The sequence below is a fragment of the Grampus griseus genome (genome assembly GCF_964374135.1).
Source record: "Grampus griseus genome assembly, chromosome: 5".
Classification (NCBI taxonomy): domain Eukaryota; kingdom Metazoa; phylum Chordata; class Mammalia; order Artiodactyla; family Delphinidae; genus Grampus; species Grampus griseus.
This window is the reverse complement of record NC_138998.1, coordinates 143,398,273-143,413,092: the sequence shown is the minus strand read 5'-3', so window position 1 is coordinate 143,413,092 and position 14,820 is coordinate 143,398,273. Positions and strand designations below refer to the sequence as shown.

The following is a 14,820-nucleotide window of genomic DNA, read 5'->3' as shown; positions in this document are numbered from 1 at the left end:
TCTGGCTCACAGCATGCCAGCCTGTCCTCCCTGGGCTGGGTCACACCTGGACTCAGATCCACCATCCTGTGGCTCTACCCTCACCACCTCCACCACCAACCCCTCTCACGTAGCCACCTGTCCCGTCCGCTGGCTTCCGCCCTTGACCCCTGCACCCTGGTGTCCTCACCACCACATCAGGGTCAGGTCGCCTCACGTCCCTGTCGACGTCCCTGGGCTGCTCTCTGAGTTCCTTCGTAGTGGCCCCCACCCTGCGCTCTGGCTGCCCCCGCTGCTCTCCCTGTGCTCATTCTGTGTACCTGCCAGGCCCACTCCTGACTTGGTCTGGCCTGTCCGCCAGAACTCACATGCTGGCGCCGCTATTTCCTTCAGTCTTTGCTCCCATATCACCTCTGACCACCCTGTGTAAGTCCACAGCCTGCCCACCGCGCCTGTCACGCCACCCACTAACAGAGGCCCTTCTCTCCCTACAAGGCGTGTGTTCTAGCGGGGCAGGATTTTTGTCTGTTTACTGCTGATCTGCCATGACTGGAACACAGTAGATAATTGCTTGATATTTATGGAATGAACAAGTCCTCTGACTAAACTGTGTCTCTATCGGCAAAGGTTTCTTGGTCTCCTAAGTATTCCCCACTGGGAGACACTCACTAACCAATTACTTCGCACTCAGAACATCACTAAGTGCTTATCAGGTTCCTCGGTGGGTGCTGAGTGGGCCTCACGTAGGCTCTGTGTGGTTCTTCCTTCGCAGGTTAAGGTGTCTCAGAAACAAGGTGGCGCACCAGATGAAGGTTCAGCACTTCTACCAGCAGCTGCTGAGGTTGGTCACCCCCCGCCCGCCGTGTACGCTGCTGCTGCCGGGGGCTCGCGTGGTGGCTCACCTGTGGTGCTCTGTCCCTTCCAGTGACGCGGCATGGGCACCCCTGGACCTGCCATCTCTCGTGGCTGAGCACCTCCCGGGGCGGCAGGAGCGCGTGTTTTGGAAGCTGGTGCTGGTGTTGCCTGATGGAGAAGAGCAGTCCCCAGGGAGTCCTGGCAGGTCAGGCAGGTCTCCCCCTGTGGGGCTAGATGCTCAGCAAGCGGCCGGGAGGTGGGGTGACTTCTCCAGAGCATCTGGCAGCTGAGTGTTGCACACGGGGGTGGCCGGGTGTCAGCCCAGTGTGCTCCTCTCCTCCTGGGGCCCCTGACGCCTGCTTTCATTTTGATGCTCAGCTTTGCAGGCTGTTTTGTTTGTTATTTGAAGTTGACGCTTTATATTATTCACATTTTTATTTTGTATCGTTGGCAACAGTCTTTGTCCAAAAACATTTCAGACTTGATTGTGACTTAAAGCTATGCTGAGGTATGTTGATGAGAGCCTGCTTCATTTTAGACTCTTGGGGAAGACAGTTTAGTTTGTTTGCTATAGTTCCATTTTTTCCTTAGGTAAAAAACTTCTGGCATTTTTAAAAAGAAATCGAAAAAGTTGACATGGCATTGTTTCTTGTAACCAAGTTGCTTCCAGAAACCATACTTGAGCGGTACGCGGGCCTCTCACTGTTGTGGCCCCTCCCATTGCGGAGCACAGGCTCCGGATGCGCAGGCTCAGCGGCCATGGCTCACGGGCCCAGCCGCTCCGCGGCATGTGGGATCTTCCCGGACCGGGGCACAAACCCGCGTCCCCTGCATCGACAGGTGGACTCTCAACCACTGCGCCACCAGGGAAGCCCCAGATAACATACTTTTAAAGCAACTATGGAACATGTTACTTTTCTTTTTTAGATGTAATTCACATATCATAAATTTCTGCCATTTAAAGTGTACATTTCACTGGTTCTAGTATATTCACAGAGTTGTATAACCATCACAACTATCTAATTGCAGAACACTTTTTCACCTAAAAAGAAATCCATGCCCATGATCAGTCCATCCCTTCTTACCTGCAGCCCCTGGCAACTACTAATCTGTTTTGTGTCTCTATTCATTTGACTATTCTGGACATTTCATACAAATAGAAGCCGAAAACACGTAGTCTTCTATGACTAGCATAATGTTTTCTAGGTTCATTCATGTTGTAGCATATATTAGTCCTTAATTTTGTGGCCGAATGATATTTGATTGCATGAATATATCACATTTTATTTCTCTGTTCATCAGTTGATGGGCATTTGTGGTGTTTCCACTTTTTGATTATTATGATAACGCTTCTGTGAACATTGACGTGTAAGTGTTTGTGTGGACATATGTTTGCAGTTCTTTTGGTTATATACCTAGGAGTGGAATTGCTGGGTTGTATGGTAAACTCTAAGGACCTTTTCTGTTGCTCAGAATCTTTTCTTAGTGCTTCAAAATCATAAATCTTGGGGCTTCCCTGGTGGCGCAGTGGTTGAGAATCTGCCTGCCAATGCAGGGGACACGGGTTCGAGCCCTGGTCTGGGAAGATCCCACATGCCGCAGAGCATCTGGGCCCGTGAGCCATAATTACTGAGCCTGCGCGTCTGGAGCCTGTGCTCTGCAACAACAGAGGCCGCGAGAGTGAGAGGCCCGCGCACCGCGATGAAGAGTGGCCCCCGCTTGCCACAACTAGCGAAAGGCCACACACAGAAACGAAGACCCAACACAGCCATAAATAAATAAATAAATAAATAATCATAGATCACATTAGAATGAGTGTCCTCTCAAATATATAACCCAGTAGAGTTCCTAACTCCATTTAAAAAATCACAGCCTGTTTATTAGTTCAGATCACCTTTATAGTAAGATTTGGTGTTTGTGTATTTACATCTGTGTAATATTTCTCTTTATAGTTCAAATTTAGGATTAGACTCTCCTTCAAGTGTTATTTTCTTTTATTCACAGAGTTCTAGCAAACTGGTTAAAAGTCAAGTTCACAGGAGATGATGGCTCAGTGGATGACACGTACCGTGATGTTGGTGGGATTCAGACGCTCACTCTCTTTAACACTCTCAGCAGCAAAGGGAATCAGACAGTTTCTGTCAGTGTGTGCGTCAAGGTGAGTGACCATCACTTAGTGCATGTACTTCTGTGATTTTCTCATTTGCGCTCACTCCCAGACATGATTGGAGTCATATAGCTTCCCTGAAGGGCCCTGAAACAATGTGGGAGGCTCAGAAGCAAGTGTCGTATCGGTTCCTCCTTGCGTCTTGACGACATCCCATGCACACCCCTTGGTGTGAGAGACCAGGCTAGATTCTCGGGAGTGCAGTGAGTCTTAACTGTCTTGGGTCACAGACCTCTCTTTGAGAACTTGGTGAAAACCCAGAACAATCCTGAGAAGTCCATATGTTCACCTATAATTCAGAAGCCCTGAATTCCACGGACCTCTGGTAACTAATCCAAGAGGGATGAGACAGAGCATTACAAAAAAATGCAGTGGCTGTTGCATCTCATATGGTCTGTCAGCTGCTGAAATCTTTGTTAAATAGCTTCCTGATATATCAGGTCTTACCAAAGACTAATGTGTTTTAATCCTATGCAGTTTTCACTTAGGTTCAGTAGTGGGCATTTCAGGTTACTTGTTTTTGTTTTACATTAAAGTTGTCCTCAGTTTTTGATTATAAGTTCTAATTTTCTTTCCTTTCCCTTCCTGCCTTCCTTCCTCTCTCTTTCTCTCCCTCTCTTTCTTTCTTCCTCTCTCTCTCTCGGCTGCGTTGGGTCTTCGTTGCTGCACGTGGGCTTTCTCTGGTTGCGGCGAGCGGGGTCTACTCTTCGTTGCAGTGCACGGGCTTCTCATTGCAGTGGCTTCTCTTGTTACGGAGCACGGGCTCGAGGTGCGCGGACTTCAGTAGTTGTGGCCCGCGGGCTCAGTAGTTGTGGCTCATGGACTCTAGAGCGCAGGCTCAGTAGTTGTGGCGCACGGGCTTAGTTGCTCCACGGCATGTGGGATCTTCCCCGACCAGGGCTTGAACCCGTGTCCCCTGCCTTGGCAGGCAGACTCTTAACCACTGCGCCACCAGGGAAGCCCCTAATGTTTGTTCTTTGTAGGTATTTGGGCAAATACTGAGCTTAATTGGTTCCCTAAGAGATACTTGTTTAATGAGAACCTGTTTCCTCATTAGATTCAGACCTGCATAAATGAATTCGAGGTTTTACTGTGTGTGTTCAGAAGTAAAACCAGATGTATATTTTATTTACTTAGAAAATAGCAGTGCAGGGCAGGAAGTGTGGGCTTCAATGTTGAGCAGACCTGGTGTTGGTAGCTGCTGCTGTGGCCACCTGTCCGACCTGGGCCTGGTGCCTCCCATAGTGTGGCGGTCATGACCGGCGGCACGCTCAGAGCAGGGCCCAGTGAAAGCGGCCCTGCCCACCGTGTTCTGACCTGAAGTCTCCACGCCTGACCTCTGCTTTTCCTGCCAGGCACGTTCATGGCACACCCGGACATCTGCATGTGGCACCGTAGGGCATGTTCCTCCTGTCCTTGGAACTGCTTCAAACTGTAGTTTGACTATAGAATTTTTGTTTGTTTCTTTCCATTTTAATACTATTTATTGTATTTCTTAAACGTGAAAGTAATACATATATAAAACTAAAAACGTAAGGAAATACAGAGGAAGTATGAAGATTGTAAGAGCCATCTAAGCTCTCACCATTCAGAGGCAACAGAAACATCCTGGGGCGTGTTCTTCCCTTTTTCCTATGATGACAAAGTCAGACTTCGCCTACTGGACAATTAGTTTGTTCTTGCCTTTATTCTTAAAATTTTAAGTCAAAATAATACTTGCATGTAGTTAAAAACTCAGCTGGCACCACATGATGTATGATGAGAAACTGCAGCCCCTGCCCCTTCTTCTAGCTCCTTTCCCCAAGGCTTGACTTCTGTCCTGTTTCCATATCATGTCCTTACACTGCCATTTCTCTTATTTATCCACTTTAGATGTTCTCTGCTGACTTTGCATTAAAATATGTGTATTAGTTATCTATTGCTACATAGCAGGTTACCTCCAAATGTGGCAGCTTTGGGAATTCCCTGGCGGTCCAGTCGTTAGGATTCTGCGTTTCCACTGCAGGGTGCCTGGGTTCGATCCCTGGTTCGGGAACTAAGACCCCGCGTGCTGTGCGGCACGGCCAAAAAAACCAAAAAACAAAAAATATCCAAATGTGGCAGCTTTAAATAACAAACGTTTGTTACTCACAGTTTCTGTGGGGCAGAAGTCCAGGTGGGGCTTAGATGGGCCCTCTGGCTCAGGATTCCTCACCAGCTGTAAGTCAAGATGTAGGCCAGGGCTCTGGTCTCCTCGGAAAGCTCACGCTCGTGGTTGTTGGCAGGATTCACTTCCCTGCAGGCCACGCCACGTGGGCTTCTATGAGGCAGCTCACAACAGGGCATCAGCTGGCTGCCATCAGCTGAGCAAGCTGGCGTAATCTCTTTGTAGCCTAATCTTAGAGGTGGCACCCCATTACGTTTGTCTGATACCGTTAGAAGCGTGTCACTGGGCCCAGCTCACACTCAGGGCAGGTGACGGTGCACGGACATCAGCACGAGGAGGTGGCATCGTGGGGGCCATCCTGGGGCTGCACACCCCACTGTGGGAGGCGTGAACTCTTAATACCCCAGTTCCTCTCAGCCTCCCCATCTTCCAGGTGGCTACATCATTACTTTATATTATCTCAGCAAGTGGGGCCATGTGGGTGCGTGTGTTGTGTATGCGCGCGCGTGCCGTGTGACAGCTATTTGCCCCAGAACCAGCAAGTGTTCTGTGACGCCATTTGTTTATTTTTTGCAAGTAGTAGTTGTCTCATTATCTTACTTAAGTAGTTTTATCTTCATCTTTCGTTAATATCACCCAGATGTGCCGGCACATGGGCTGCGCGTGTCTCAATAGAGTTTCCTAAGTGTTCTGTCACTTCACCTTGTCCCTCCCTCTGAGAAGGTGCCACCCTCCTGCTCCCTTTGAGGCGGATAACGTGTCCCACGCTGTGGCTTCCGCCAGGCCCTCCAGACCGAGAGCTCGGTCCCGCTCTTCCACCCCTAGCCCTGGCCCTCGTGGCCGGGCCCTCGTGGCCGGGCGCCGCCTGTGGGTCAGTGCTCTTACTCATGATGCGGTTTTGCCAGGGAGGGAGGAGCCAAAACACATAGCCTGGGGCCACACAGCTGCTCCGCGGCGCCACTGTGCACAGGGACCCTTGAGGACCAAGTGAGTTATACATACAGAGCGCAGTCCGACACATCAAGCACTTACGTGGTGCTGCCGTTGGCAGCAGCAGCACGATGTTTTCTTGGTTTAGTCTCTTGTTGGATGGAGCATGTTTTCCACTTTCTTCCAAAGGAAGACTGCGTGGGAGGAGAATTTTTGGCATTCTTGCCTGTCTGAAAATGTATTTACTCTCACATTTGCTTCATAGTTTAGCTAGGTTTGTAGAATTATGGATTGAAAGTTATTTTCCTTCTAGTTTGCTCCACTGTCACCTGCCGTCCAGCTTTGCTGTTGAGATGTCTGAAACTGTTCTGTTCCTTTCCCTGTGGTCCACTTTGTTTCTCTTTGGAAGCCTGCACTCTGTCCCTGGGGCCCTGGTGCTGACTTCCTTCCCTCATCGTTTCATCGTTTGGGCCTGGTGGGTCCTTGTGGGCTGGAGACTGACGTTTTTGCATCTTGATGACATCCACTTTCCTTCTCATTGATTCTCTTCTTTCTTGAACTATTAGACTGATGTTGGCCTCATCAGTTGAGCGTCTGAGCCTCTTAATCCTTTCTATCCCATTTTCTCTTGTTTTTTAATACTGTTTTCTGGGAGATTTCCTTGACTTTGTATTCCAAATGTTCTATTGAGTTTTTAATAATATATATATTATTGATTTCCTTTTTCTTGTTCTTATTTGACTTTTTCATATCATCTTATGACTGTTTCCAGAGGCATCCTCAGAGGAAATGAGGATTTTTGCATAAGTTTTCTATGTGCCATGCGGTATCTGTTTCCTTTGGGTTTCTTTCTTTTTTTTTTTTTTTAATTTTTAAAAATTTTTGGCTGCATGGGGTCTTTGTTGCTACACACAGTCTTTCTCTATTTGCAGCGAGCGGGGGCTACTCTTCATTGTAGTGTGCAGGCTTCTCATTGCGGTGGCTTCTCTTGTTGCGGAGCACAGGCTCTAGGTGTGTGGGCTTCAGTAGTTATGGCACGTGGGCTCAGTAGTTGTGGCTGATGGGCTCTAGACCACAGGCTCAGTAGTTGTGGTGCATGGGCTTAGTTGCTCCACGGCATGTGGGATCTTCCTGGACCAGCAATCCAACCCGTGTCCCCTGCACTGGCAGGCAGATTCTTAACCACCAGGGAAGCCACTGGGGAAGTCCCAGCTTACTCGTTTTTTACAAGCCTGTTTGAGGTAACTGTTAAGATTAAATTGCTCCAACACAAGTCTAGCCAGAGGCTGCATTACCTATGACTAATTTCCGTACTAATTCTCGGCCTCACGGCGTGAGGTGAGCATCTGGCTCTGCTCACTCTGGGACCGAAGCTCACTGTTGATTTGTCCCCTGGTGCACCCATCTTGATGGCCTGGGTGCCGTTCCAGGTGGCCCACGGTGCTCTTAGCGACTGTGCCCTCGACGCTGCGGAGACACAGAAGGAGCTCCTGGGAGCCAGCGGGCTTATGCTGCTGCTTCCCCCCAAAGTGAAGAGCGAGGACGTGGCGGAGGAGGACGTGTACTGGCTGTCGGCGTTGCTGCAGATCAAGCAGCTCCTGCAGGCCAAGCCCTTCCAGCCTGCGCTTCCGCTGGTGGTTCTTGTGTCCAGCCCGGGAGGGGACGCCGTGGAGAAGGAAGTGGAAGCTGGTGTGTGAAGGCAGTTCCATTTATGAGCTGGCATGTTAAATAAGTGGGTAGAGCCGGAGGTATGAGAAAGTGCTGGCAGTGTGGTGTCCGGAGTCACGCGACAGCAGCTGCTGCAGTGACTGGGGGCAGGGCTGGGCAGGGTCAGAGCAGTGAGATGCCTTTGCTGGCCTGCAGACCTCTACCAGGAGACAGGTGACCTACGTCTGTTTGTCTTAAAGGTCTGATGCTCCAGGATTTGGTTTCAGCTAAGCTGATTTCAGATTATACCGTTATTGAGATCCCTGATTCCATTAGTGATTTACAAGGCACGACTAAGGTAAGGTTTTATCATTTTTAAAGGTCCGACAAGATATTTTCAGTTTTTTCCCTTTCACTCTATCTTGAATTTAGTGTATGTTACTGCTTGCATCTTTAATTTTATGTTTTGACAGGAAACTTTCTAAAAATATAAGCAGAAATCAAAATAAAAGATAAAATTTGCCCACAGTCCTGCTATTGGCAATAAATTAAATTGTGTAAATTTTTTTAGAGGTTTTGTTGTTATGGATTTAAAATATGACAATTCATGTCTTGTATCTGACGGTCAGATGTATAATTATTTTTGTAAGTGGTTGTCCTTGGAATATGAAGAAATAATGTTATCAGAAGTTTCCTTAAAAAAAGGAAGTCTGTGCTGATAATTACATTTAGGCAAAGAAGTGCCAGGAATTAAAATAAAAGTAATAAGTACAGGAGGAAAGATAACTACAGGATGTGAAAGCATCCAGGCACGTAGTGAAGCTGTGAGTCCTTCTAAGAACGGGAAGACGTGGCTTCCTTTTCTGTGTGAGGTGAGGAGGATGTGTAGGGCTGGTTTCCCCTGGGCCTTCAGCCCTTCCGGGGCGGTCCTTCAGGCCACGCTCCTTGGGGGCGAGGGGCACGGGAGCCCTTCTCGGGGTCCCTGCTGTGTGGGTCTCCAGGGCCCTGGGAGACCAAACTCAACTGCAGTGGAAGCTTCTGCTCCCCTTCCTGGTGTGGTTGAGAGGCTGCTGCTCCGGTGGCACCTGCTGTGGCAGCTGTGGGAGGGGCGCCTTCAGGAATCTCTTCCTGAAAAGCAGCGTGAATTGTTGAACCAGATCTCTCCCCACTGTCTTTGCTTCTCAGGTTTCGCAGGCTGTGCAGTGGCTGGTCTCGCACTGCCCCTGTGCCCTTGACCTTTGTTGCCAGACCCTCATTCAGTACGTGGAAGACGGGGTTAGCCGGGAGTTTAGCGGCCGGTTTTTCCACGACAGAAGAGAGCGGAGGCTAGGCGGCCTGGCCCCGCAGGAGCCAAGTGCCGTCATCGAACTGTTCAACAGCGTGCTGAGCTTCCTGGCCTCTGTAGTGTCCTCCGAGCAGCTCTGTGACCTGTCCTGGCCTGTCGCTGAGTTTGCCGAGGCAGGGGGCAGCCGGCTGCTTCCTCACCTTCACTGGAACACCCCGGAGCACCTGGCCTGGCTGAGGCAGGCTATCCTTGGCTTCCAGCTCCCACAGATGGACCTTCCGCCCCCGGGAGGTGCGTGCTCGTGCTGAGGGGTACTGGCTGGGAAGCAGTGTGCTGCGGCCGAGTTCCCCGCCTCCTTCTTGCTGTAGAGACTCCCTGGCCGGTGTTGGGCACCAGTGTGAGGTGGCCCTTCTCCACCGGGCACCCCGGCCCCATGCTGCACCCGTCCGCACTTGCCTTTGGATGCAGGAGTCAGGACGAGCTGGGGTTCTGTGGAGTGAGCCCTGTTGGCCCTTCACCACCATCTGAGCGGTCTGTGGGTATCTGTTTAGTCTCGGGAGGAAGGTGTCAGGAAGAGTGCTGCACCCAAGGCCTGGGACTCCTCAGTTAACAGCAGGTCCCATCCTGCCTGTGCCATGGCATTTGGGAGCCAAAGGCATGGGGACTGTGCAGTCCTGTCCCCACGCTGCTGGCTCTGCTGGGGCCACGGCACTCAGTGCTGGTTTAACACCAGTGTTCTTTCTTTGTCAAAGAAGCTCGTTCTGTGGCTCCGGCTGTGCCCGAGTGAGGCTTTTAGGCTGTTCTCACGCGGACTTTATGGGTCCCTGTGCTGTGAGGAGGCTGCCCCTTCCCTTGCTGATGCTGTTAGGAGGGAACAAGGCTGTTTGTGCTCACGTGGCGCAGCACATGGCCTTAGCAGGGCCATTCTCCTTTAGACCATTGGAACAGAGGCCTCAGGCTTCATTCTAAATTTTGAGGTGCACTCTCCAGTAGGTCTAACAGACATTTGCTACTGAAGGAACCCAATGGGGAATAAACTGCACTGCGCAAATCCTCTGCCGTGAGCTAGGTCGGGGCTCCCCAAGAGAAGCCCGTGCCTCTGGGACCAGACGTCCCTGATTCCTGCATGCACCTGCAGGCCTGTGCAGTCAGAGCCTCTAGGATGGACCCTTTGTTGTGAAGTTTGACCTGGGTGGCTGCATCCCTTACCTGGATGTGGGGAGGGAGATGTTCTTTTCTTAACAGCTGTGGTTCTGTTGTATTCAGAGTTGAAGGCAGACTTCTCGGCTACAGAGTTGCCTTTTCCTAGGAAAATACAGAGTGAAGAACATGGCATGTAGATTTGCACCACGGTCTATGACTCCTGTGGCGCTTTCTCTCCAGCTCCCTGGCTCCCCGTGTGCTCCATGGTTGTCCAGTACGCCTCCCAGATCCCCAGCTCTCTCCAGACGCAGCCTGTCCTGCAGTCCCAGGTGGAGAGCCTGCTCCGCGGCACGCACTGCAGGTGGAAGAGCGGGAGCCCCTCCCCAGGCCGGGGGGCGCGGCCCTCAGTTGCTGAGATCCCGTGGGATGACATCATCGCCTTGTGCATCAACCACAGGCTGAGGGACTGGACACCCCCCAGGCTTCCCGTCACATCAGGTAGTTAGTGCTTGGTGCCATGGGCCGGCTCCTCAGGAGACTTTCCTGGTCCAGTTTCAGCAAAGGAAGATGTTTACTTGATGGTTGTTTCCTTCCTGCGGGTCCCCGCCTTTCCTCTGCTTAGGGCTACCTCTCCAAGCCAGTGATCTCCAGGTGACTTATAAACATTGGGAAGAGCTGAGAAGGTTCCAGGAGAGCCTGCATTCATCTCCCTGAAATGGGCCCCCAAGGCTGGCTTTAGAGAGACTTCTCTGAGTAGTCACACTGGCCATGCAGGTCTGGACGTGAGCCTCTCTGGACCGTGAATGACCCATGGAAACTTGGAGCGTATGTAGCTCAAGCATGGGAGTCACATAATTGTGTGACTTTAATCGGAAGGGCTAGTCCTTAAGTCAGTGAATTTAAGCAGACATCAAGTGGTCACCTGTTGCTCTTTTGATATTCTTTTCTCTTCTTATTTTTGTATCGTTTTCTCAGAGGCACTGACTAAAGATGGTCAGATATGTGTGTATTTTTTTAAAAACCATTTGAAAAACTACGACGTTCCTTTGTCGTGGGAACAAGCCAGAATGCAGACGCAGAAGGAGCTACAGTTGAGTCAGAGCCGGTGAGATCTGTGTTCAGTGTGCGTTTCTGTCATCCCACAACCAAGAGAGTGAACTGTATTCTCTAACAGAGTATACAGCAGAAATTCACATCCTATGCATGAAATCCAGCCCATTGTGGGGAGATTCCGACAGATGCTAGAGGAACAGATCATTCCCATGTAGTAGAAACTGTTGTAGAGCAGAGGGAAACAAGCATCGCATTTCATTTATTGGACAAACCTGACCCTGAAGCCGTAACATAACCAGGAGAGTGCAGACAAAAGAAAGCTGTTGTCTGATCTCACTTACAAACCTGGTTCAAAAATACTAAGTAAGGTGTTAGCACATGCAGTTTTGCAGTACATAAAAAACTCACAGGCTCGCTTTATACCATGCTATACAATATTAACAGTAGTACACAACTATTTGTGTAATTTGCTGCCATAACAGAAAAATAAGCGGTCATTTCACTAGGTGTTGAAAAGTTTTCCTTAAAATTTATACCCATTCCTTCTCCCTCTCCAAGAAAACAATTTATACCCATTCCTGATAAAATTTCCTACGAAACTTGGGTAGAGCAGCTCTTTAGCTTGATAGGGCTGTCTGCCATAAAACTACTAACAAACCCCATGCTTCTCGGTAAAACATCAGAAACACTGAAGTGAGAACCAGCCTTGAGCTGCCCTGACATCACTGCTGTCCACTGTTGTCCTGGAGACCCTGCCCAGTTTAGGGCATAAATATCAAGAGAGGAGGACCAATTATTTCCAGACAGTAAAACTGTCAGCTCAGGATCATCGACAGTCACACCCTTAGAACTGTTCAGCATTCAGCAAGGTGACCAGACAGATCAACCTACAGTGTACAGAAATTCTCATTCACAGCAGCAACAAATCTAGAACATATGGACACAAACTGACCAGGAGAGGCACCAAACCCCTGTGAAGGGGATTCTCAGAGCCCTGAAGGTGCAAAGAAAACCTTGAATAAATGAGGGGCAGGCTAGGCTTTGCTGACTGGAGGATGCAATGCTATAAAGATGTCAGTTCTCAGGGCATTTCTAATCAAAAGCCCAAAAGGATGTTTCCGCCTGGTCCTGACAAGTTAATTCTAGAATTCATCAGGATGGGAAAATGTGTAGCAATTGCTGAGAAAACTTTGAACAAGAATAACAGGGAAGGTCTGCTCAGCCTGAGCTCAGAACATGTGATAAAGTTACAGTAGACAGATGGGTCAGAATGGAAAGTGCAAGAACAGAGCCACATGTGATAAAAGTACCACGCCAAATGTGGGAAATGAGTGCCGAGAGGACAGACTTTGGCCTCTGTTTAGAAAAAGCATTAGACCCGCATCTCCCGCTGCTGTAAACATTACTTCCAGGGGAATTCCCTGGCGGTCCAGTGGTTAGGACTCAGCGCTTTCACTGCCCAGGGCCTGGGTTCAATCCCTAGTCGGGGAACTAGAATCCCGCAGGCCTCGCATCACAGCAAAAAAAAAAAAAAAAAATCCACATGGATTTAGGAGCTACATGAAAAATAAGAACCTTGCCAGTATTAGGGAATAACAGAGACTGCTGATGACCCTGCAATGGGAAGCAAAACTCAGAGTAGAGAAGCTTCGGGAGCCTTGCTGCCCAGGAGAGGGGAAGCTGCTGCAAGGCAGAGGCTGCCCTTCCTCTGCGCCTGTGCCTGACCCCAAAGCACCGCACTCTACCTGATGCCAGAGGAGCCCTTTCTCCCTCTCTTTCCTGACCGTAAGCATTTCAAAACGTGTACTTACAGTTTGGGGATAAGATCTTTTCATCCTTCTGCAAACAAGCTTCGCACTCCGTTACTTCACGGGCACCGCAAAGGGAAGAGAGGTGTGAAGCGCGGCCGAGAGGGGCGGATTCCCGGCACCGACGACCTGATGCACAGAGCCTCTGCCCAGGAGCTCCTGGCCCAGTGTCTGTCCAGCAGCCTGCTGCTGGAGAAAGAGGAGAGCAAGAGGTGAAGCCCCTTTCCGGGGTTCGTTTTGTCCTTTAGGCCGCTTCATGCTGGGTTAGCAAGGATCCCAGGGACGAGACTGTTTAAAAAAGAAGGCAGGTCAGACGTGTGAAGGATAAGCTCTTTGAGGACAGGCAGTGCCCTCGATAGTGTGCCTTCGACTTTTATTATTTGAAATCGGTTTCGTTGATTGTTTATCACTGAAAGTCCCGAGTCTCCTAGTGGGGAGTGAGTGTAGCTGGCTAACTAAGCCTCTGTGGCACGTGGCTGGCACGCTCTGCCCATCTGGCCAGCCTGGGCGTTGGGGCATTCCCACACTGCGGCTATGCAGGAGCTGGATGGAGCAGGGCTTCCCTCTGCCTCTCCCACCACCCGTGTTCATGGTTTTACTGAGAAAGAAGAGACGGCAAGAAGGGAGTTTCCACTGTCGTCCTCATGCTTCCCCCTGCCCTGTCCTCTCCAGCAGCCTCCGTGTCCAGCCAGTAGGCAAGGTCAGCCCCTCCCCTTGGCCCACCTTGTGCTCACTTCTGGCCTCTGCTCACATCTCCTCAGTGAGGACCTCCTTACCCATCTCACCAGTCCTCCCTGTCTCCATGTCTCTGCCTTGTCTTTCTCGTCTTCGGACGTCTCCTTTGTCTGTCTCACCTCACTAGAGTGTCAGCTGCCTCCAGCTGGGCCTTGTCTGTTCTGTGTCAGTGCTGTGTCACTGGTACCCAGAATGATGCCTAGCATTTGGGGGAGGCTTGATAAATATGTGTTGGGAGAGTGAATGAATGTGTCATGATTTCTAAAAGTAGATTTTCCTAGGTCTGTATCATTTAAGCAGTTTGGACCAGATTATGTTTCTTTAAAAAACAAGTACATGGAGTGGACAGCTCTGGAGTATGTTAGGTATCAGTGCGATGTTATTTTGGGTTAATTTTAAACTAAAGCAGCAATCCATACATTTTGGATAATCCAAAGAGATCCAAATTAATTATAGACACATCATAGCAAAATAAGCCAGAGAAGATAAACCAAGTGAGAGAAGTACAAGTAGTGTTAAAAAGCAGTTGTTTTGGATAAATGCCACCTTTTTCATTAAATATAAATCAGTTTTATAAGTTAAAGAGAAGATACTAAATTTTTTTAAACAGTGCTTTTTTGCTTCTTAGTTGATGTCATAACTTAGTTCCACCCTTAGTAAAAAGCAGAGCTTTAAAAAATTTAAAGCATATATAGGAGAAAAGTGAGTGACAGTTAAATTTTTGCTTCCTAATGCTCAAATGTTTCAGGTTTGAAGATCAACTTCAGCAGTGGTTGTCAGAGGACTCGGGAGCATGTACAGATTCAACTTCCCTTCCACTCTACCTTCCTCAGACTCTGGTGTCTCTGCCTCAGACTATCGAACCTGTGATGAAAACATCTACAACTACTAGCCTTCAGGTGAGAAGAGAGTACATTTGGCATTTATATTAGACTTAACAACTGAGAGAATGACTGGGAAAAAAGTAAGGTCTCGAGTCATCGTATGAGGTCATGATGACCAATAAATTATTAGCTTAAATTAGATCTTTTCTTAAACTTAATCTGTCAGTATTATAGTGGCCCAACTAATT

The 14,820-nt window shown here is 49.2% G+C and overlaps 1 protein-coding gene across 1 annotated transcript in view; it reads left to right on the top strand.

Moving 5' to 3' along the window:
- The window catches only part of MCM3AP (minichromosome maintenance complex component 3 associated protein), a 46,263-nt gene that overhangs the window by 27,477 nt on the left and 3,966 nt on the right, over nucleotides 1–14,820 (top strand). Inside the window, exons 19-28 of the mRNA XM_082654269.1 lie at nucleotides 752–820; nucleotides 905–1,039; nucleotides 2,839–2,992; nucleotides 7,508–7,766; nucleotides 7,985–8,082; nucleotides 8,910–9,300; nucleotides 10,393–10,650; nucleotides 11,128–11,257; nucleotides 13,019–13,225; nucleotides 14,497–14,647. Of these exons, the coding sequence (XP_082510395.1) occupies nucleotides 752–820; nucleotides 905–1,039; nucleotides 2,839–2,992; nucleotides 7,508–7,766; nucleotides 7,985–8,082; nucleotides 8,910–9,300; nucleotides 10,393–10,650; nucleotides 11,128–11,257; nucleotides 13,019–13,225; nucleotides 14,497–14,647 (1,852 nt within the window). The remainder of the gene's footprint in view (nucleotides 1–751; nucleotides 821–904; nucleotides 1,040–2,838; nucleotides 2,993–7,507; nucleotides 7,767–7,984; nucleotides 8,083–8,909; nucleotides 9,301–10,392; nucleotides 10,651–11,127; nucleotides 11,258–13,018; nucleotides 13,226–14,496; nucleotides 14,648–14,820) is intronic.